General features: G+C 42.2%; 2 protein-coding genes across 2 annotated transcripts; one reads left to right on the plus strand and one right to left on the minus strand.

Moving 5' to 3' along the window:
- Positions 1-155: 155 nt before the first annotated feature.
- On the minus strand, positions 156-16,066 carry prpf8 (pre-mRNA processing factor 8). The gene is made up of 43 exons (XM_014997934.2): positions 15,899-16,066; positions 14,809-14,986; positions 14,527-14,695; positions 14,204-14,368; positions 13,820-14,038; positions 13,525-13,737; positions 12,893-13,018; positions 12,654-12,759; positions 12,176-12,366; positions 11,955-12,074; positions 11,663-11,852; positions 11,416-11,535; positions 10,909-11,043; positions 10,663-10,792; positions 10,359-10,555; positions 9,400-9,606; positions 8,863-9,026; positions 8,640-8,766; positions 8,185-8,377; positions 7,633-7,820; positions 7,308-7,546; positions 7,055-7,201; positions 6,748-6,958; positions 6,546-6,662; positions 6,213-6,460; positions 5,957-6,136; positions 5,493-5,628; positions 5,224-5,393; positions 4,918-5,047; positions 4,691-4,837; positions 4,418-4,578; positions 4,136-4,327; positions 3,492-3,729; positions 3,276-3,404; positions 2,847-2,960; positions 2,587-2,760; positions 2,239-2,432; positions 1,892-2,131; positions 1,631-1,772; positions 1,406-1,546; positions 1,186-1,325; positions 843-1,045; positions 156-753 (listed from the first exon to the last, which is right to left on the minus strand). Exons 2-43 carry the CDS (start codon positions 14,975-14,977, stop codon positions 599-601), a joined length of 7,077 nt encoding a protein of 2,358 aa, XP_014853420.2. The 5' UTR covers positions 14,978-14,986; positions 15,899-16,066; the 3' UTR covers positions 156-598.
- A 690-nt stretch (positions 16,067-16,756) lies between these two features.
- On the plus strand, positions 16,757-19,952 carry LOC106924307 (arsenite methyltransferase). Its single transcript, XM_014997939.2, has 10 exons — positions 16,757-16,926; positions 17,339-17,472; positions 17,844-17,994; positions 18,072-18,208; positions 18,291-18,360; positions 18,440-18,521; positions 18,609-18,740; positions 18,799-18,941; positions 19,085-19,207; positions 19,543-19,952. Exons 1-10 carry the CDS (start codon positions 16,891-16,893, stop codon positions 19,618-19,620), a joined length of 1,086 nt encoding a protein of 361 aa, XP_014853425.2. The 5' UTR covers positions 16,757-16,890; the 3' UTR covers positions 19,621-19,952.
- Positions 19,953-20,212: the final 260 nt, after the last annotated feature.

Raw genomic sequence — 20,212 nt, forward strand, 5'->3', positions numbered from 1 at the left:
TGACTTCTGAATTGTCAATGGGCAAATTTATAAGGCTAACAAAGGAAGTAGTGTTCACTAGTACTACTAGAGTAAATTTACATGCAGAACTTCCGCTTTACTCCCAGCTCTTGTACATTTCAGAGAAATCCCCAAAAGGAAATTGTCCAAACAACTTCTATAAAAAGTGATTTTTATTTAAACCCAGCATTTAACATCATAGGATGTACAGTTAGAACACGTTAACAGGGTATTTCTACTATGAAAATGCAACTTTCAATTTCATTTCTCAAAGGGAGAAGAGGAAGTCGTGTTTAACCTTCTGAAGTAATGTCAAAATTACACCAAATATTACGTCCTGAAAAACACAAGTTCACATACAAGTAGCCACAAGAACCAAGACTTAACAAGAGTTTAACTGTAATAAAGAACAAAACACTTATGGAAAATAATGAACAAAACTAATTTTTAAAAGCTCCTCAAGTCTTCACATAAAAAGAAATGCAAAATATCACAACTGAGCATCTTATTAAGAAACATTACAGAGACATTTCTGGACTGGCTCTTCATGATTCTGGCAGAGCTATCTACAAAGATTTGAAGTGCAGGAAGGCGGCGCTCAGCCGAACATATCCTCTCTGTCAGCGTTGTAAATCTCGCCCTCCTGCAGCGAGGCGAAGTTTAGGAAGTGTGAAGGCCGATGGACTTCATGGTAGAACTCTTTGGGGTTGGACAACTGCAGGTCGTACTTCATGTTGGGATCGTGGCGCACACCTGTTGGCAAAATTCATTAATTGTACCAGTTCTGGAAAAAAAAAGTAAATAAAAAGAATGAAGAACTAAAAAAAACTAAGGATACCGACCCATGAAGTTGTAGTTCCAGGAGACTTGGCCGGGAACCATGAAGAAGCCCAGGAAGCGATCAGAGAGCAGCATTTGGACTCTCTCATAGTGGGATGGAAGGTAGCCTTTCGGGTTGTTGCCTTTATCGGTGTTTTGGCGACCCCATTCGTAGCCGCTGGGGGTCAGCTTGTAGGCTGTGAGTGTGCACGAACCAGGCGTAAAGCTGAAACAACACAAAAGCCTTCAAGTCAGAAAACTCTTCACTTTCTTACAATCTATAGCAGGGTTCCTTTACATTTTCAGATCTAAATACATATTTATCAATAGTTTAAGGCCCTCTTTTGGCGCTGAATTGAAACCTACCTGCAGGTGATTATGATGGTCTTTTCTCCATCCCATGACGGGTTATCAGCCATGATCTTAGCGTGGGTTGTAACGTCTTGTGGGGACAGCTGAGGGGACTCGTTCGGCTGTGTGTGGATCCAGCCAAGAGGCTCCATTTCCTGATCAAACATAATACGTTTAAAACTGAACAGATGATACACACAAAGTTGAGAGAGCAAAATGTTTATAGTGCCGTTACTTTAAGGTATTCATGAGACGGCAGCTGGTTGGGGAGGTGGACAGTCTGGTGTGTCCCCCACTGAGGTACCATGACGATACAGCGGATCTCCTTCACCTGGGGGTTGTCTGGTGGGCTGGTGCCATACAGGTAGCCTGCAATCTGAAGCAACAATTTCCACTCAGAGACTCTGTAAGATTGCGGAGCAAAAGGCGTTTGATTCCGGGGTAGTTCAGGGGGTCATACCTGAGCCCGCAGATCTGAAATGCAAATGAACTTCTTGAGAACGTTCTTGGGCAGAATGTAGGTGTAACCCGTCTCCTTGATGTCGTCAGAGGACACATAGATGTGGTTGGTTCGGAGATGGAGGTTGGCAGCAGATATGGCCCTGATTGAGAATTAAAGTCAAACGATAAAAACACATCAACGTCGTCTTACAGCTGGCTTCTGTGGAAGACTCCAGCTTACGCCTTCCCATTAAAACTTCAAACCAATGTTTCCACACACCTGACTCTCCACTCAGTCTTGGAAGAGAAGGTCTGAGTCTCGTAGTTAGAGGTGGTGGAGGTGATGATCTCATCTCCGTGTTTGTTGACGGTGCGGGTCTGTGTGGCGGTGAGCTGCGACTGCTCTTTGGTCTGTTTTTCGATCTCGGCAATCTGCTGACGCTGCTGAGATGGGGCTGAGATCTCCATACCCAGGATGATGTCACGGATCTCAGACTGAGTCAGGGAGGCGACGTTCACGCTGCATACAGACAAAACAAGCTTTAACTACAGAATACAATCTCTACTTATTCAGTTACAAAATAACTTGAGCCACATTCTGGATTAAGTGAACAGAACAACTCTTACTTGTTCTTTTTGCCATAATCGGCCAGAATGAGATCCTTAAGTTGAACTTCCACTTTGATCCACTCCTCATCCGTGAGCGTGGGCCAGATGTGATGGGGTTCAGTGATTGTGGTTTTATCAGGTTTCAGGATCACCTTGGCGCGGTCGTTGTTGACATGGAGCGCTCTTAGGATCAGGATGAGACGGGAGAAGGCCTGGATAGGGAGCAGAGAACCAGGCAAGCTTTTTACGCAGGGAAAGTCGGTTTGTTCTAAAACATCAAAACTGTCTGCAACAGCATTTTTTGGACAAAATACAGTCAATAAACAACAAAAAAGTCTTTCATGTATTCTAAGAGGCTGAACTCACAGTGTAAGACGAGATGGTCTTCAGCCAATCATCGTAGAGGTTGAACAGCACCATCTGTGGCTCCGTGGCCTTCAGGATCAGGTCTCCAAACTTTTCCACCTTCAGACAAGCCTGGAAGGGCAGCTGTAACTCCGAGCCCTTGATCACGATGTTGGGGAAGTCGAGCAAGTGCACCTAAGCAGAGACAGCAACTGTAAAACACAATTTCCATCCACAGAGGATGATCCTTAAAGAACCCGTTAAAGAGAGGAAGGTCTTACCTCCAGAGGGTCCAACATGCCCTTCCTGGTCACAATGATCTGTTTCGGCTGCTCCTCCACAGGGAGGGAGCGGATCAGGGCAGCAACTTCTTCAGCTGTTTTCCATTTGGCCAGCTGCAAAGAAAAATAGAAGTTATTTTTGATATATCCAGCATTTTCATAATTACTGAAGATAACTTGATTGGCTATAAAAATGGCCCTATGTGTCATGCCACCCTTTTAAATGAAAAAACAAAAAAAAACATACATTTTTTTGTGATTTAATTGTGGTTGAGATACAGCAGAAAACAGAACTTAACTAAATTCTAGGAATCCCAGATTATTTATTTGCTTTTTAATGCTTTAAGGTTAAAACTGAAATAAAAACTCCAAACCAAATTAATTTCTAAAACCAGAACAAACTCCAGATGAAAGCCAAGTGGTTTTCACCTGTCCCAGACGTTTCTGTCCAGCCCACACAGATGTGTGGATGATCTTGAGGAACAATTGGCCTGTCCTGGGGTTGAAGATGAAAATGGCTCCATTGATGGGCTTTGTGGTCAAGTTTCCTTCAAAAGTCTGTGTTCACAAATTAAAATAATAAATGCGACACGATTCAAAATCCATTTGTCTAAATTTCAACATTTGTTTCATAACAATTCTGACCTTGTGGATGGTGACTCTGTACACGTTTGTGTCGTCCACAAACCAGATGATCTGGTTGGAGAAGAGTTCTCCGTAGTTCTGAGAGGACAGGTACGGCTCAGTGGGCTCTGAGGAGTACAGCTGCAGACCCTTGCGGATGCGCTCTCGGAGCACATACAGAGCTGGGTTGGCCTTCATGATCTTAGCCATGGCCTGCTGGATCAGAGGCTTGCTCCCAGGGAACCAGTTACCATAGGCACTGGATGAAAAGCAGATAAAAGGTAAGATTAGATACACCTTGTTATTCGCTTGAAAAAAATTGAAAAATATTCAGTAACCCTCCAAAAACGGTCTGGGTAAGTATTTACTTCACGGTATGGCAACTGAAACTAGTCACCATTTTTGAACGACTTGATCATTTCCAACAATCCCAGAAAGTGCAAGATCTAAGAAATGATTATAGTAGAGAACCACAACTACCAGACCATAATCTCCTGGTAAATGGGATCGTCAGTGAATAAACCTAACACTATATTTCATAAAGATAAACCAGTGTGAGCCCTGAAATACTGCCTTAGAAAGAAACACCATCTTTAAAGGAGGTCACAGGATGGATATGGATTCTGAAGCAAAGTTTTACAAATAATGACTCAAACAATAGACACCTGTGCAGGTTGTAAGCCAAGTCAATGGCAATGAGCACTCCAGTGGGGGAGGGATAGATGCTCATGTTGTCTGTGGTGTAGTCCAGGAACTTGGCTCTGGCATAGCGCTCAATGTCATGAGAGTCGTAGTCGCCCCATCTGAGCTGAATGTCGATCCAGTACTTCTGTGTGGTGGTGCTGTCCATTACATCCCTGAAGGAGAAGGTCAAAGGTCAGGTTTAGTTGCATGCAGAAAGGATTCCAATTCGCATTTAGATAAAGAGTTTTCACCATAAGACCTACTTTGAGTCAGCGAGCAGAGATGGGCGGGACACGTTCCACTTGTAAGACGCAAACAGGAGGATGTCTGCACAGGACGAATTCATCTTGTAGGATTTCCTGGGATGGATGGTCTCCTTCTGCACGGTTTCGATCTCCAGAGCATCGAGCTCCTGGTCAAAAACCTGAGACCCAGAGAAGGATAACTCATTAAATATCCTGGAACTGTGATGCTTTTGTTCTGCTGTTTCGCTTGTGGATACATAAATCCTTCACTCCTAAATGCTGGGTTCCCACCTGACAGAGATCCATGACGATGCTCTCGTGAATCTTCTGCCACAAGTGAGCCCTGAAGATCTGAATGAGGGAGATCTTCAGCGTTGGGATCTTGCCGTGCATAAAGATTCCTGTCAAGTCAAGCTGTACTTGGAAACCCACGTACACCTGGAGACGAGGCAGAAAAACAAAAGTTAGAGCAGACATTCACGGCTAGCAGACGAGCAGAACCAGATAGCTGTACTAACGTTGGCTCTGTTGATGGTGGGGGACCACCACAGAGTGAAGCGACGATTCGGGATTTGGTTCAGACCAGACCTCTGGGCGTTCGTCAGCTTCTTCCATTTCATCGACTCTTCAAAGCCGCTGGCCTTTTCCCTAAAGCAAAGAATAACCGTTCATAGAACTAGAATGTCACAACAAGCTAAAATGCAAGATCAAAGAATTAAAGCAATGGACAACCTAGAAACAGTAAAGAAACGGTTCTAATTAGCTTCTATTTCAGTGGTCCATCAAATAACCCATCACCATTCTTAGTAGTAAAGTGAACATACCAGAAGAGACCCTCCCAGGTGGGGAAGTAAGTGCCTTTGAAGAGTGTGTGCTCCAGGATGCCCTCCACGCCACCTAGAGCCTGGATCATGTCTGTGCGGTAGTTGTTCAGGTTCCACAGCTTACCGTCGTGCCTCTGGTGGGTCCACCAGAAAGGATTCTGCTTCAGCACCTGAACTCAGGAGAGAGACAACGCGTTGGAGAAGCTTTCTTTCTTTTCAACACTTGACATAAGTTAATATTTCTAGTTTCCTGATCAACTCTATTGTACCTGATACTGTTTGAAGTCTGTCCTGACTCTCCAGCCTTTGTCATAGGCCAGAGTGTGTCTGTCCTTCTGGAAAAGTGTGTTGATCCGAGGTATTCCTCTGTCCCACGAGTCCTCCAAATCCTCCAGAGTGAGACGCCTGGAGGAAAAAAAAATTACATTGTAGCATAATCACTTTAAGCAAAATTCAAAGAAGCCTCTCAGAACAGGCAGCATCATGAAGACCAACAAACAAAGCAGAAAGGTTACATTTCATACAGGGTCTGGTAAAAGAATATTCCAGATTTCAAACATCTCACTGAACACTAAACAACTGATCATCTGAAAATGCCTCAACGTTTTCCAAGATTTCAATTTGACTAAACTGACACACAAGGGCATCTAGTTTATATACTTTGTTAAGGCACAGTAAGATCTGTACTAAAGAAAATTTGGTTCAGACAAATGACTGTCAGTCAAGAGTTTACCTGTTCTGGGCAATGGCCTCCTGTCTCTTGAGGGCGTACTCGGCCCAGACTCTCTGGGAGTCGATGAACTCGCTCTCCCATGGCTGAATGTAGCGGTACAAGTTAGGAATGAGCTGATCTTCTTCATGACTCATTCCAGACCTGAAGTGGGTGATCCCCACGTCTGTCTGCTTGGACCACCTGGCAACCAAAGACACAACCAAATGAGTCAGCTGTTCAGGAATAGCAAGCAACCTGCTAGAGATGATGTCCCTACCGCAGGTCTGACTGTGGGATGAGAACGTGACCCATGGACAACATGCCAAGACCACCCAGCTCTTTAGGAGTGTAGAAGACAACCGGAGGGAAACGGCTAGGCATTTTGGAGTTCAGCCCGATCTTGATACGGGTCTGGATCTTGTTCTCGCATTTCACTAGAAGGTCCAGCAGCTCCTGTGTGTTGACCACAGCCTCACGGAAGTAGGTCATCAGGCCGATCAGAGCCGTGTTCCATTTGTTCACGATCTGAACGCATAAACCATTTATACTCAGATTCATCCCTTTCAGCGAACTCTCAGTTAACATAGTAGCTTGTGCTGCAAAGACTAACCTTGGTGAACGTGGTGGATCCAGAAGCCATGAGAATCTGACGCACTCTGTTGTGGAAGCGCTGCATGGATTCATCATCCACACGCAGGAAACACTGGGCCGTCCTTTCTTTAGTGACCTGCATCAGAAAACACAACAAGACTCCTTCAGAATCAACGGAAAGAGAAATTCCAGGACTGTTGAGCTTCTGACTTCTTCCCCACCTCATTCTGCAGGTTCCAGACGCCATCTTTGTGAGTGAACTCCTCGTAGCTGGTGCGGCACTTCGGAAGGATGCGGCACTCGAAGCCACACATGTTGAAGAGCAGGTTGGGGTTGTCTTTGCTGTAGACCGACACGAAGCTGTTCTCCCACTGGACTGTGGTCACAGACCTCGGCAGGCGGTTCTTGATGTCCCAGAAGACCGCTCGCCCGCTGAGGACATCAACAAGAGGCTTCAACTCTACTGCCATCTCGTGGAATAAACCTATCTTCACAAACGTCCGACTGATTATCTAAGGGTAAACTTACAGGTTGACGTCGTGTTTCATCAGTCTCATGCGGGCGTCACGAGGCCAGCACTTCTTGTTGTTGTATCCCACGATGTTCTCGTTGTTGGGGTCCGGGTGCTCCGTCAGGTACCGCTGAATCAGGTCTCTGGCCTCATCAGCAGAAAATCTGCAGAATAAAAAGAAGTTAATACAATTTAAAAACTCCAACAGATTTCAAGCAAAGCAAAACAATACAACCTGAATACAAGTGTCCTGTGTTGATATGTTCCTACCTGAAGAAGATGTGAATGCGGTCGATGTAACGACAGTACAGCCGGATGGGATGGGCCGATTCGGTGGTGGTGTCCTGGAAACTCAGGAAGTCGTTAGGCATCTGGGGTGGGCCGGCCATCTCGCTGGCACGGTGCAAACCGAGCACCAGCAGGTCCATCACAAGACCGTAGTACTGAACGATGAACGAGGCGAACTGGAGTCCCCTGATGATGCCGTAAGAGTTGGTGTGGTTCATGTCCTACAGAAGAGATAAAAAGCATTTAACTCATCTTTCAGTGCCTAACTGAGTACCATTGTCCTAAAAGAATCAGCAAACAGGGTTACCTTGTAGTTTATCACCACATTGTTCTTGGCCGTCATGTAATCAGCAATGTTGTGGTCAACGATGAGACGCAGCAGCCTGTTGAGCAAAGTCAGATCGATCTTCTCGTACATTTTCTCGTAGCGAGACTCCAGCATCACATTGCACTCGCCCTCAGCTGTTTCCCACACGTCCTGCAAGTTGTTGATGCCTGAGGAGCAAGAAGACACGTCATTAAAGCTCATTGAAGAAATATCTATAAACTATTACAGGGTTCTACAAATTTTAAAATCTAAATCTTTTTACATCTACAAATTTTTGATTTTTCTAGCCATTTTTTTTTTTTTTTACATTTCAGCAGAAAACTTATGTAGCTCAGTTATATTATCTTTATATTCCAGAAATCACAAACTAACACAAATCTGAAAATGGATTCTGCAGTTTGATAAAAGACTGCATTTTTTTGGTACTTGGACTGGAGTTTGACACCCCTGGTTTAGATTATTTATCTACATTGAAAAAATGATTTAAGACTCCGGGGCTCTGATGTTCTGAAAGCCTAATGTGAAAGTCACCTTGGCACCACTTGTAGACCAGAAGCGGCGGAGGTTCAGTGTCAGCTGGTTTGATCCAGGGAGGAAAAAGTCGCCTCTTGTCTGCCTCGTACCACAGGTACTGGTCCAGGTACGCATCGGTGATCTTCTCCAAGGGCTCCACATCGTACACAGGCACCAGGTGGCTGTACAAGTCCATGAACTCAATACCAACCTGCACAAAAAGGAAATACTCAAAGTCTGAAAAAAGAAATCACACATAGTAACAAAACTTTTTCCAAATTACATTTAAGTTTTAGTCTAGAAAGATATCAAGATTGACTTCAAAACTATTTTGCAGGAAACTATTTGTTTTTTCTTACCCTTCACACACTGACCCTAATAAATTCTACAATTTGTGTAACATTTTCAGCTTGAAACTCCCTGCCTTAAAGAAGAAACATCTCTAAACTGTCTCCACATTTCTTTGTGCTGACCTCTTTGAAAGCTCTCTGTGTGAGCAGGTGACGTTTGATCCTGGAAAGCGCTTCATGCGGGTTGTCGTAGGCCTGCTCTATCAGCCCCAGCTCCTCCCTCTGACTCTGATTCAGACGAGATTTCACACTGCCAGACACAAAAACATACATGGAAAAAATATTAAAACGTTGAGTCAGAAAACACAATTGTATATAGTTGATGATTGTCATGAAATGAAATTACCTGTATGCCTCTTTGAGCCTCTCCAGAGCCAGGATCAGCAGCTTGGTGTCGTGTTTGTAGGACAGTGGGGGGAAAGGTATGGGAGAGAAGCGCCGACTCTCCAGCCAGTGCACAGTGGTTGTGTAAATGGCCACAGCCTCTTCTGCAGTGATGTAAGGTCCGTCCTGGAGGCGGAAAATACGCAAATCAAGATCCATTTTAGTGAAAACAAAACTTTCACTGAAATATTTTTGGATATCTGCCATTAACCAATGCACTAGGTTGTAAATATCTTTTGAATATCTGAACCGTGGAGAAGCCAACTGCTCATGCGGCCAGCGATATAAAATCCACCATTCATTTTCATATTCCTCCAGTTCTTACGCACAGGCAAGCTGACCAATGCAAGTGCGCCTTTGTAAGAGGACTTCTTCAAAATAAGTTATCTGTCATGTTTTCCAACTGAGGAGTCAGTCAGAAACTCATTTACCCAATGAGTGAGTACAAACGTAAGAAGAAAAAGTTCCTCGGTGCTGAGAGTTTAAATGAGGAGGTTACCTTCAGATAATTATGCTGTCTCTCTTGCTCAGCCTTCAGGTACAGACGAGTCAGCCGGCCCAGGTTCTTCTTGCACACCGTTTTGTCCACAGTGGCTCCGCGGCGAATTCGCTCTCTGTTGTAGTGAGCCGTGTTAGTCCACCAGTCAGCTTTGGCCTTCACGTATCGCAGGATCATGTTCTCAATGGGAGTCGGGAGACCAGGCACCTAACAGTTTGGAGGGAAAGTACCTGTTTTATTCATTGTGTTAGTACATAAAAATGTGCTTATGTGCTCAAAACAGTCATAAGGTTTTTAACATGATGCAGATTTTTAGGAGAAGCAAAGTAAAAGTTCGTATTAGTCAACATACTGTCAGATTATACCTTTTTTTTTTTTGAAGTAACAGTTTCTCAAATGACAAATTCAATTTGGATAACGAGGAGTGAGAAATCTGGAGATGATTGGATTGGATGATTTTTACGTAGACTGGCCTGAAACTCAAAAATATGATCTGCTTCCTGATTTGCGAACGCAACATCGTGCTGTACAGCCAGGTTGAATTTTAGTGTGGATATCTTTACTCAGTAAAAATGACTCAGTTTCTTAAGTATCAGTAAGATGTTTAAAATTAAGCCAAATAAGTTATCACATGAGGGCAGTTCATTCATTCAGGCTACAAGACAGAAACTTTAATGACATTACACAAAGATACGCCGTTTATCCTATTGAGGTTCCAGCCTGTTATAAAACTTGGGGGATTTGAAAATGCTGGCAGATTATCAACCTGATTAAATCATATAGTTACAATGTTAGTTTAAAATGTCAACTCCAATCATTTTAATTCTGATATATTATAGCTCTAGAATACTATCGGAAACACACTGAAATCAGCAACAGCAGATTTTTTTTTTTTTTTTAAACTCTTGTATGTCTTGCGAATTACTTTGCAGCCCCATCCATGTATATGAAACACTGACCTTCCATGGGATGTTGGCCTTCCAGCACCTCCAGGACTCACTGAGGTGTTGCAGGATGGTTCTGGCCTTGTTCTGCTTGATGCCTTCAGGCATCATATCCAGGATGTCGTGCATCACTGCAGCACGCAGCTCCAGGTCAAAGTGCGACTCCACGCGCTGTTTGGTCACAGTCTTGGCCACGCCCTTGGAATGACGTCCTGTTGAGCAAATTTAACAGTATTTTGATATTGCTCACACATTTCTTCATCTATAACCATTTGAATGTGTGCACAACAGCAATCAAAGGTTTAACAAGATGCCTGACCTTCAAACTGCCTGGCCAGCAGGTTCCCGAGCCACCTCTCCAGCAGCGGAGTGATCCCCCGCATGAAGAAGAGCCACACTCTCCAGCCAGCAGACCAGAAGCCACAGCCTGGCCCTTTGCCCACAGGACCCTGATCACACACGAATTAGACAAGTTAGACTGTAAGGAATCTCCGTAGTTGATATTCTTGATATTAAAATCACCTTGTGTTCAGAAACACTGGAACAACATGGTGCGATTACTCACAGTGTTAAAGCGGTAGTAGACGAGATGCTTCAGGTCTTTGCACATACGGATTTGTCTCATCAGCTTGTACTTGTAGCGGTACATGCCCGTCAGCTGTCCCACGTGTGCAAAGATGTACTGCAGCCCGTCAGCCAGCTACCAAACATAGACACAAAATCAAGTATAAGATCACCATCAAACAACTGAAAAGACCAAATCAAACAAGGCTGAGGCGCTGGTTTCTCATATCAGAGCATGCCAAAGTTTTACATTTTAAAGCTGCTACAATTTTCTAATAATGTGTCAATAAATTCAAATTCTAGTTGCAAGATGGGAGAGAAAGTCCAGTCCAAAACACAAGTACTTTCTTTAGGCATTTCAAGTAATTAACCTGCAACAATGGTGCTGAGCAAAAAAGTTCAGATGTTCACTGTGGCTGAAAATGAGCATCTAGAAAAATGGATAATGTAGTTAACGGTTTAAACTTCCAATAAATGCAGAAGGAATAAGGAAACCTTTAAAACACACCTGAAAAGCATCAACATTTCCCAGTCTGTACTGCACATGGCTGTCCACCACCAGCTTGCTCAGACGTAGCACCTCCCTGCACAGATGGAAGGCGTTGCCGAACCTGGACTTCTTTCTCTCCTGCAGGGTAAAAAACGTGTACAACGCCACAGTTTACACAAAATACTGTAGAATTCAACAAACTCCACCAGATCTCACAACGCTCCAAGCATTCCATAAAGCACTGATACGATAGACGGATCTGCACCTTTGTGGTGAGCGTCTTGACTGGCTTCAGGTTGAAGTTGTAGTCCAGATGCAGGTAGTTGAGGTTCTTGCGATGAATGAGCAGATTGAGCATGTTGTAACCCTGCCTGCAGACCTGCAGCCCCACCTCCACCCAGTCCAGCTTGGTGGACTGGAAGAACTTTGTTGCCTTAAAGGAGCGGAACAGGTACCTGAAAAGCAGCAGAGACAAAAACTTTCAACAAAATAACAAATGGTGCTACATTGCTTCAAATTGAGATGAAAAATTAACAGGAAATCAAAGTGATGGTCACCTCTTCTTCTGAGCCTTGGGGGGTCTGTGTTTGAGAGCGTTGAGTACGTAGTACTTCAGCAGTTTCTGGTACGACACGCGTACTTTCACCGGCTGTCCCGCAGGGCAATGCTCTCGGTACCTGAAAAATAATTCACACTAGTTTCAGGTTTCTCTAAAAATATTATGAGCTGAATCAAGACATTTTTTTCCGTCTTTAAAACACAATGGTTGTTAGCGCACCAGTTTTTGACCAGGGGGATATCGATGGCGCGCCTTGTGCGGCCAGAACGCAGGTTGAAAGGTCTTGGAGCCCAAAGCAGAGCGATGCCATTGGCTGTGTTGTCAGTGTAGAGCGGCGTCTCTTTAAGGAACGGCTCCACGAACTCTGGAAGCTCAAACTCCTCATCATCATCAGGGAGAGGCTCCTGGCTCTGAGGGAGAATAGGAATTAAGAAATTTGTTACAACAGTTTCTGACTTTTAAAGGAAAAAAAAGAAATTCAAGAGAAAAGGGAGAAATTATAATAAGAATATCTGAATGATAAGTACTCTGCAGCTACAGACAGGAATAAGATATAGTCACCATTCATGTTACTATTCCCCTTGTTCTTACGCACATGCAAGCAGGCCAATGCAAGTGCGCCTTTGTAAGAGGACCTTTTAATAAAGCGCCGATTCATTTATCATCCAGAGCAAAACGAAGACGATAAACCACAAACCTTGACTGAATGTCTGTGAGAAATGGGGTTGATCAGCGGATCAAAGTAGAACGCTGGAAGATCTGGGTCCTCAGTCTTGATAAATACCACATTGGGTGTGTGGTACCTGCAGAAAAACGGATATCAGAACCTAACTAGCACAATACATAAATCGTAGCAAAATTTATGTTTCAACAGAAGAGAGAAATTCAATCAAGCATGCCTTTGTTTAAACAAACAAACCATTGTTTAGTTCTCACCAGGTAAGATGCACATGGTGCGGCAGGTTATTGTACAAGTAGGGGAAAGCAATCTTGTACTCGGTCCTGATGGGCTGCCGGATGATGATTTTGTTGATGTCGTTGAACTCGTTCCAGTCTTCATCCCTGCAGAGCAAACAAACAGCTAAAAATGAGCGGTGAGGGCCTCTGTCCATTTTATATCTCATTCTTTTTCTGATTCTGCATTCAGATTTTCTTGAACATTTCACCCGGTTGGGTCGCATGTTCTATAAATCATGAAACACCACAATGCTGAAGTTGACTTAATTTACACCCAAGCCTAGTCTAAAGCTCTGATCCAAGGTCTTGATGACAAAAAAATACATACATTTGACAAAAAAAATATATTATTTACTTCATATGCTATGAACAACAGAATGCCTGGAATATTTTGTTTTTCTGCAACAAAGACAAATGCTGTAAAATGTTTGAGTCGTCTGTGAAACTGTTATTCCTCCAACATCGGAGGTTGAAAGGAAATTATAATTTCCATCTCTGGCTACAGATGAAGCAAACAACTTCATTGAAATGTTTTTGATCAATTAATGACACGCAGTTAAAAATGTTAGGTTCACAGTCCAGCAAAACCTACAGAAGAAGAAGCTACTTACTGAAGGTTAATGTCTCTGACCAGAGGCTCAAACTTTGGTCCTCCCGGGATGGCCATGTTCAAGGCTTTTGAAGTGAAGAAGGCCTTCAGGTCAAACAGGTAAAAGTAATTGAAGTCCACTAAATCTGTTAGAAGCTGATTGGCCAGACGATACAGTGTCGACATCATGGGGAGCGTGAACTGCCAGCGACGGTAGGTGGTGCCGTTCACAAACCTGAAAGATAAACGTCAAAATGTTTTAAGATTTTACATCAAGCTGCAGCTGACTTTAAAACTTTAAACAAACGAAGACTCACTTGGGATTATCCTTGAGGGGCTGGTGCTCATAGAACCAATCCACGACTGAAGAATCTTCCTCAGTATCGAGCTCCATCTGAATGGCCTCCAGAGGTTCCACATCCAGGATGTTGTCGGCGTAGTCCAGCGGCGGCTCTTCGTCATCAAACGGTGGAAAGCGCATCCTCTTGAAGTGTCGTCGGTCACGCTTCTCACGACGCATCATGATCCACATGGTGCTGACATTTTGTGGGGCATAACACCGATGTTTAATATATATATATATATATATATATATATATATATATATATATATATAAAAACAAGACATGCACACATCTTTCAGGTAAACAATTTAACAAAAAGGGCACAAAATGAGAGCATGGGGTGCCCAAATCTCTCACCCCCACTGGGCAATGTAGACAGGCTCTATGACCCAAGGGATTTCATTCACAAAGGAAATGGCTCCAGTGATGTGGTAGAGCACAGGGACGTCTCTGATCTGCTCCCAGGGCATCGGCATGTTTTCCAGAAGCTTCAGCACTGCGTGAGGCATGTACTTCAGAGCGCTGCACAAGAACAAATGAACACAATCAGATCCAGAGAAGCTGAAGTCCAAATTATCAATCAGCTTAAGAAGGGAAAAACCTCAGTGTCGTTTTAAATTCAGTACATTAAAAAAACTTTCTGAAAAACTCTGCAATACAAGAGGAACATTTGGTTTTACCCTAGGTAGACTCTTTTGTCGTGGCGAAACTTTCTATTGGTCATGTCTCCATGGTCCCTTATGATCTTGCGGACGTGTTCAGGAGGCATGTCTTCCTTCTGGGCATCCACAAAGCCAAACTTCCTTTTCTCCGCATAGCGTTTGGCCTGCAGCTGCTGCCATTTCCTTGCTGGAAACAACATTAATTATCAAACATTTTAATAATTATTTTACAAATGTTCAGAAAGTGAAACTACTCTAGATTTGATGTAATATTTTCCGGAAAAAAAAAAAAAAGGAAACCTTTTTCCTGGAGTTTTTCCTCAGACATGTAGTCTGGAACAGGCGCTGGAGGGGGGACAACAGGGGGGATGCCTGGTGGAACACCAGGGGGGACAACCGGAGGTACACCTGGAGGCACACCTGGTGGCATCCCTGGAGGGACTCCTCTGTAGGGAAAGGCAGCTGCCATGGTGCCTCACTGATCAAAACAAAAGGTTAAAAGGCAAAATGATCACATATTATCACTGGGTTTTGAGTATTTAACACAAATTAAATCATCAAATAAGCTGAACTCTATTAAAATTATTGATTAATGCACTTGATGTTGCCTTTCAGGGCACTTGATCGTTCCTTGCTGGGTTGTTGAAATGAAGTATTTTTGTCGAGAGTTCTACCGAGTTTTTAAATTAAATTGGGGGCATAAATTATCACAGAATTTTAGTTTAAAGGCTCGAAATATCTTATTCAATTGCACACATTATGTAATTAATTTAAAGTTACCGAAACATAATTTTTGCAAATTTTGTCAACGCCCCTAATTTTAAATAAATCAAGGACATAAGTAAATCCAAACACCTGTTTATATTGGACGTTTCACAGCAGTCTGTGTCTGCATTTTCCTCCACTTAATTAAAAATGATTCTATTTTAATACTCATAACCAATTTAAAAGTCGAAACTCCCGGGGTTAGTTTAAAGACAGTAGAACGCTAAATTACACTACACTATGAATTTATTTTAAAAATATCACTTTGTTAAGCATTTAGCTGAAAAGAAAAACAGTAGCTTCCTTTTCGCGGACCTTGCTAACTTAGTTAGCTCAACACGGCTTCATCAGGCGGCGCACATACAAACCATGTATACAACCAGAAATAAAACGGTAACATCACCAGCATCACCAGGTAATAGCTTACAAATTTGTCTCAATTTAATGCTTGTAAACTAAAAATGACTAAACATTCACTTTGCTGCAAATCAATGTCAGTATTTAGATAACTAACCGCAGGCCCAACATGTTACGAATTAAATGCTAGCTTAATGCTAACGCTTAGACAGTGGCTAACGGCTGCATGTTAAGTAACAAAAAAAAAAGCTAATTAAAGACTACAAACCTCGATACTTTCGCACCAAGTGCAGTTGTTGTGTTAAAACAGCTTCTGACCAGTCAATAAAAGCTTCTATAACATATCTCCCAACTCGTGTGTGACCGTATCGTGCTTTTTTTCCGCTTCAGCGTTGCGCCGAGCTGAACCAGCGCACGACGGTATCCGCACGATTAACGTAGCTCAGGGGAATTCTCAGATACCACTTACGTAAAATTGAGAGATTCTGAAAACGCGACGAGATTTCTTCTACGCCAAAAAGAAGCGCAAATGTAGAAGGAGCGCTGCTTTGAGAATGCAGATTTGACTTCCGGTACAGTACTGTCCTCTACGGGCTTGGAGTGCATATCACAGCCGCTTGAAGGTGGTTAGATTACATTTTAACCAGACAAAAAACAAAACAAAAGATAAACTATAATGAGTAGGGCTCATTATAAATTTACTCTTTACACAGGCATACAACCTTATTAAAGCAATTAAAAGCTTTAGTCTTTCGTTATGACAAAAAAAAAGCGTTTTAATTCAACTCTTTTTTTTTCAATTATTGTTTTTGTCTACGGAGTTCATTTCTATTAACCGCCTTTTGTTACAAAATGTTACAAAATGCGGTTAATATATATGCAAAACAAACGTATTGGTTCATCCATAAAACATTTATGAGGAGCAGGACCTTTTACATGCGCTTTTTAATTAGGTATATTATATATTTATTCTCTCTTTTTATCTATTTACGATTTCTTAGTTCTTTCATGTTGTTATTATTCTTCTGAAGCACACTGGGGAAGTCAAAGCACAAAAAACATTCGCAGTGCTACACAGTGACAATAAAGTTCTATATGTGTTGGAGCTTTTATTCTGAAAAGTGAAGGCGGAAAAGGAACTGTTCTGACCTCAGTGTGGGTTTTATCATAGACATACTATAATATAGTATGTCTACTATACTTTATTGCCCAGTGCTGCTTTTTCTTCCTGGTAGTTTGTGATTGTGTTTTTAAACCAGAATGTTGAAAAGTGACGACGTGCGGGAGAATCTGAAGGTACTCTAGTGTTTATTGTGGACTCCTAGCGGCTTTGTCCTCATTTCGTTGAACAGTTTTCCAAATATTTTGCGGACGTTACATAATAGCTGCTTGTTGCCCTTTGATTCTTATTACAGTAGAGGGTTTGTTTTCTTTGAAAGTTTTACTTTGTGAATCTGCAAATTAATATAGCCTATGCAGACATTTTTATGATACATAAAACTATCCTAAATTGAATTTAACAATTTTTACAATTATTTTACTAATGTAATTTATTTGGTTGTGATAATTTCAAGCAAAATTAAATCAAACACTAAATAAACCCGTTTATCTGTAACTTTAACTCAACTTTAGCTTCATTTGCTTAAAAACTGCAACCAATAGGATGTTTAAAAATATTTTTTGTATTAAAAATTATGTACCTATTCAGAAGTACTATGGCTGTCGCCTGGAGTCTTCCTGTGACTTGCAAACTAGTGCTACTTCCTGCAGTTTGGCCTGCAGCAACCTGCCAAGGAGCTTAACAGAGGCCCTAAGTCTGATTCACCCTGAAGTCATCAAAAGGTACTGCTGCTTAAGTCCAAGTAATGATGACAATGCATTTTTATGGGAACATTCTGTATCAGGATAAGCCTCGAGGTTTATTATATAAAACGAGAAATCCCAAAGAATTTGCAAGTGTAATTGCAGCAACAAAGTACTGACTCAGGTGGACCGAATACAAATGCACACCAGACTTTTCAGATTTGTCATTTGTGTGAAAAGTTTGAAAACTACTCTTTTAGTTCCACTTCACCTTTATGCATTGCCTTTTATTGGTCTCTCACAAAAAATCCCAATAAAATACAATGGTGTTTGTAATGTTGAAGGGAACATGTGGAAAAGATCAAGGGAGTAAGGCACTCTATCCTTCGATCACTAATGTGCTTTTCCAGATTCTTCGGATGCGGCCTTCCGTTTCCAGCGAAGCTCGAGGGCTGCAGAGTTCTGGACCTCGGTAGTGGATCGGGACGAGACTGTTTTGCATTCAGCAAACTTGTTGGGCCGAATGGACGAGTGACGGGCATCGATATGACAGAGCAGCTGGTAAGATGCACTCATCTGAGGCCTTAGCACCTCTCCCCTGTGCTTTTTCTGCAGCTGATTCGGCCATGTTTCTGTAGATCACGGCATCCCGTCAATTTGTCGAGTATCATCAGAAGAAGTTCGGCTATGAGGAGCCCAATGTCTCATTTATCCACGGATACATGGAAAAGCTCGGCGAAGCAGGGATACAGAGAGACTCGATGGATGTTCTGATGTAGGTTAAGAGTTCAGCTTTGATCCTGTTAGCCAATTAAAGTGATCTGATTGATAACGGAGGATAATCTCTCTTTTTTCAGCTCCAACTGTGTGATCTGTCTCTGTCCTGATAAAACAGCAGTACTACAACAAGCCTACAATGTTCTGAAGGTTAGCTTAAAGAGTTACCGCATTAATGTGTACAACTTGACTCAGCTTTATATTTCTAACTCTTCCTCCTTTTTAACAGGATGGAGGGGAGCTGTACTTCAGTGACATGTACGCCAGCAGCGTCGTTCCAGACCACATGAAGCAGGATCCAGTCCTGTGGGGTAAAGTTACAACGCTTCAGAGGAACCAAAGTGAATCATCGCATGCAAAACTCCACTGGTTAGAATCACATTCATCTGCTGTTCCAGGTGAGGGAATGGGTGGCTCTCTGTTCTGGAAAGATCTCATCTCTCTGGCCCACAGCGTGGGCTTCAGCACTCCACGTCTGGTCTCAGCAAGCCATATTGAGGTCCACAACATCCAACTCAAGGAAAAAGCAGGTAGTAACAGAAAACTTTCAGGCAGCACCGACACTCCTCTAAGCTCTTTGTTTTTCAGGTGACATCAAGTATGCTTCAGGAACATACCGGCTCTTTAAGTTGCCGCAGAAACCAGGGAGGTCAGGCGCTGCTGTGACCTACAAGGGAACCATTCCCGACTTTCCAGATCAGCTGGACTTTGATTCCTTGCACTGTTTCAAGGTGAGGAGGCCAAAAAAAAAAAAGCTGTCTTATCGATATTTACTCAGACATTTATTAACAGGATATTAATTAGTCTCACAAAACAAAGTACCAGATTCTGCATTAATAACCACGTTTTTGTTTTTTTGTTTTTTTATGTGCAGAAAGATGTGGAAGTGGAGGTAGACACAGAGATGGCAGCGATTATTCAGGTTTCCAGATTCTCCTCGGATTTTACAGTCAGGATGTTGGATGAACAGAAGTCTGATTCTGAGCCAACACCACAGGTAAATCAGAGTATGAGTTTGTTTTGGTTAAATGCTGTAAATCTATCATTCTAGGTCCACAGTGGGTCAAGACAACATGTTTTAGTCTTTGTTGTCTAAATCTATAATATTATTTTTACTGTCCATTTTATGACTTAACAGCATTGTGGTGGAGTTTTAGCCCACGACTTAACAAAGATAAACCATCATGGTTGTTGGGCCGTATTTCAAAAATTGTATTCTGTATTCATAAAAGGTGTTTTATGATTTTAAACATTTAATGTGACAAAAAAGCAGAAATATTTTCCTATGGGCTCCATAATAATGTGACCACAGTTATTAATTATTCTTTCCAGTACTGCCACCTCAACCCATTCCTGCTGGCTGACCGACGGGGGTCCTCTATGAAGCAGTGCTCCAAGACGTCCAGATAAAACAAACAGGCTGCTGCAACCTGCTGAGACGAAAATACTACACACGTTTAATTTAACTTTAACAATGTTTAATTCATGTAATTTAATTTGTGCCAATGAGTACTAATGTCTGTGAAGGAATGAATGAAGGAATTATATTTAGTTGGGTCTGAGTTTGCTAACTGGCTACAAAACGTCACATTAACACATTGCATAGATGGGGAAATCTAAAATAAATAACCTTTATAAATTGTAATAGATTTTGTAACAGTGAGTGATCAGAGTGATACTGTGAAGAGAAAATCAGGTCTAACAGCTATTAAGAAAAAATAAAGGCATAGTAATACTTCAAATGTTACAAGTTGGGTTTTTATTTTTTTTAAACCTGAACCTACAGTGAATATTTCCCATTCATTCGCTACGGCCTTGACTCTAATGTTGATATTTGGTTCATATTGTAACACAACAGAAGAAAGCAGAAAAACGTCACAATCTTCATTTTGTTTTCAGTGAACATCCTGACCATAAGGAGCTGCTTATGTAAATGCCAGCTGGGCAGCCAGTGAAGATTTAAATCATTTATATTTTAAGCTACACAAAAATGACACAAAAA

This window comes from Poecilia mexicana, unplaced genomic scaffold (assembly GCF_051168715.1).
Source record: "Poecilia mexicana isolate PSO_F unplaced genomic scaffold, ASM5116871v1 scaffold_13, whole genome shotgun sequence".
Lineage (NCBI taxonomy): Eukaryota > Metazoa > Chordata > Actinopteri > Cyprinodontiformes > Poeciliidae > Poecilia > Poecilia mexicana.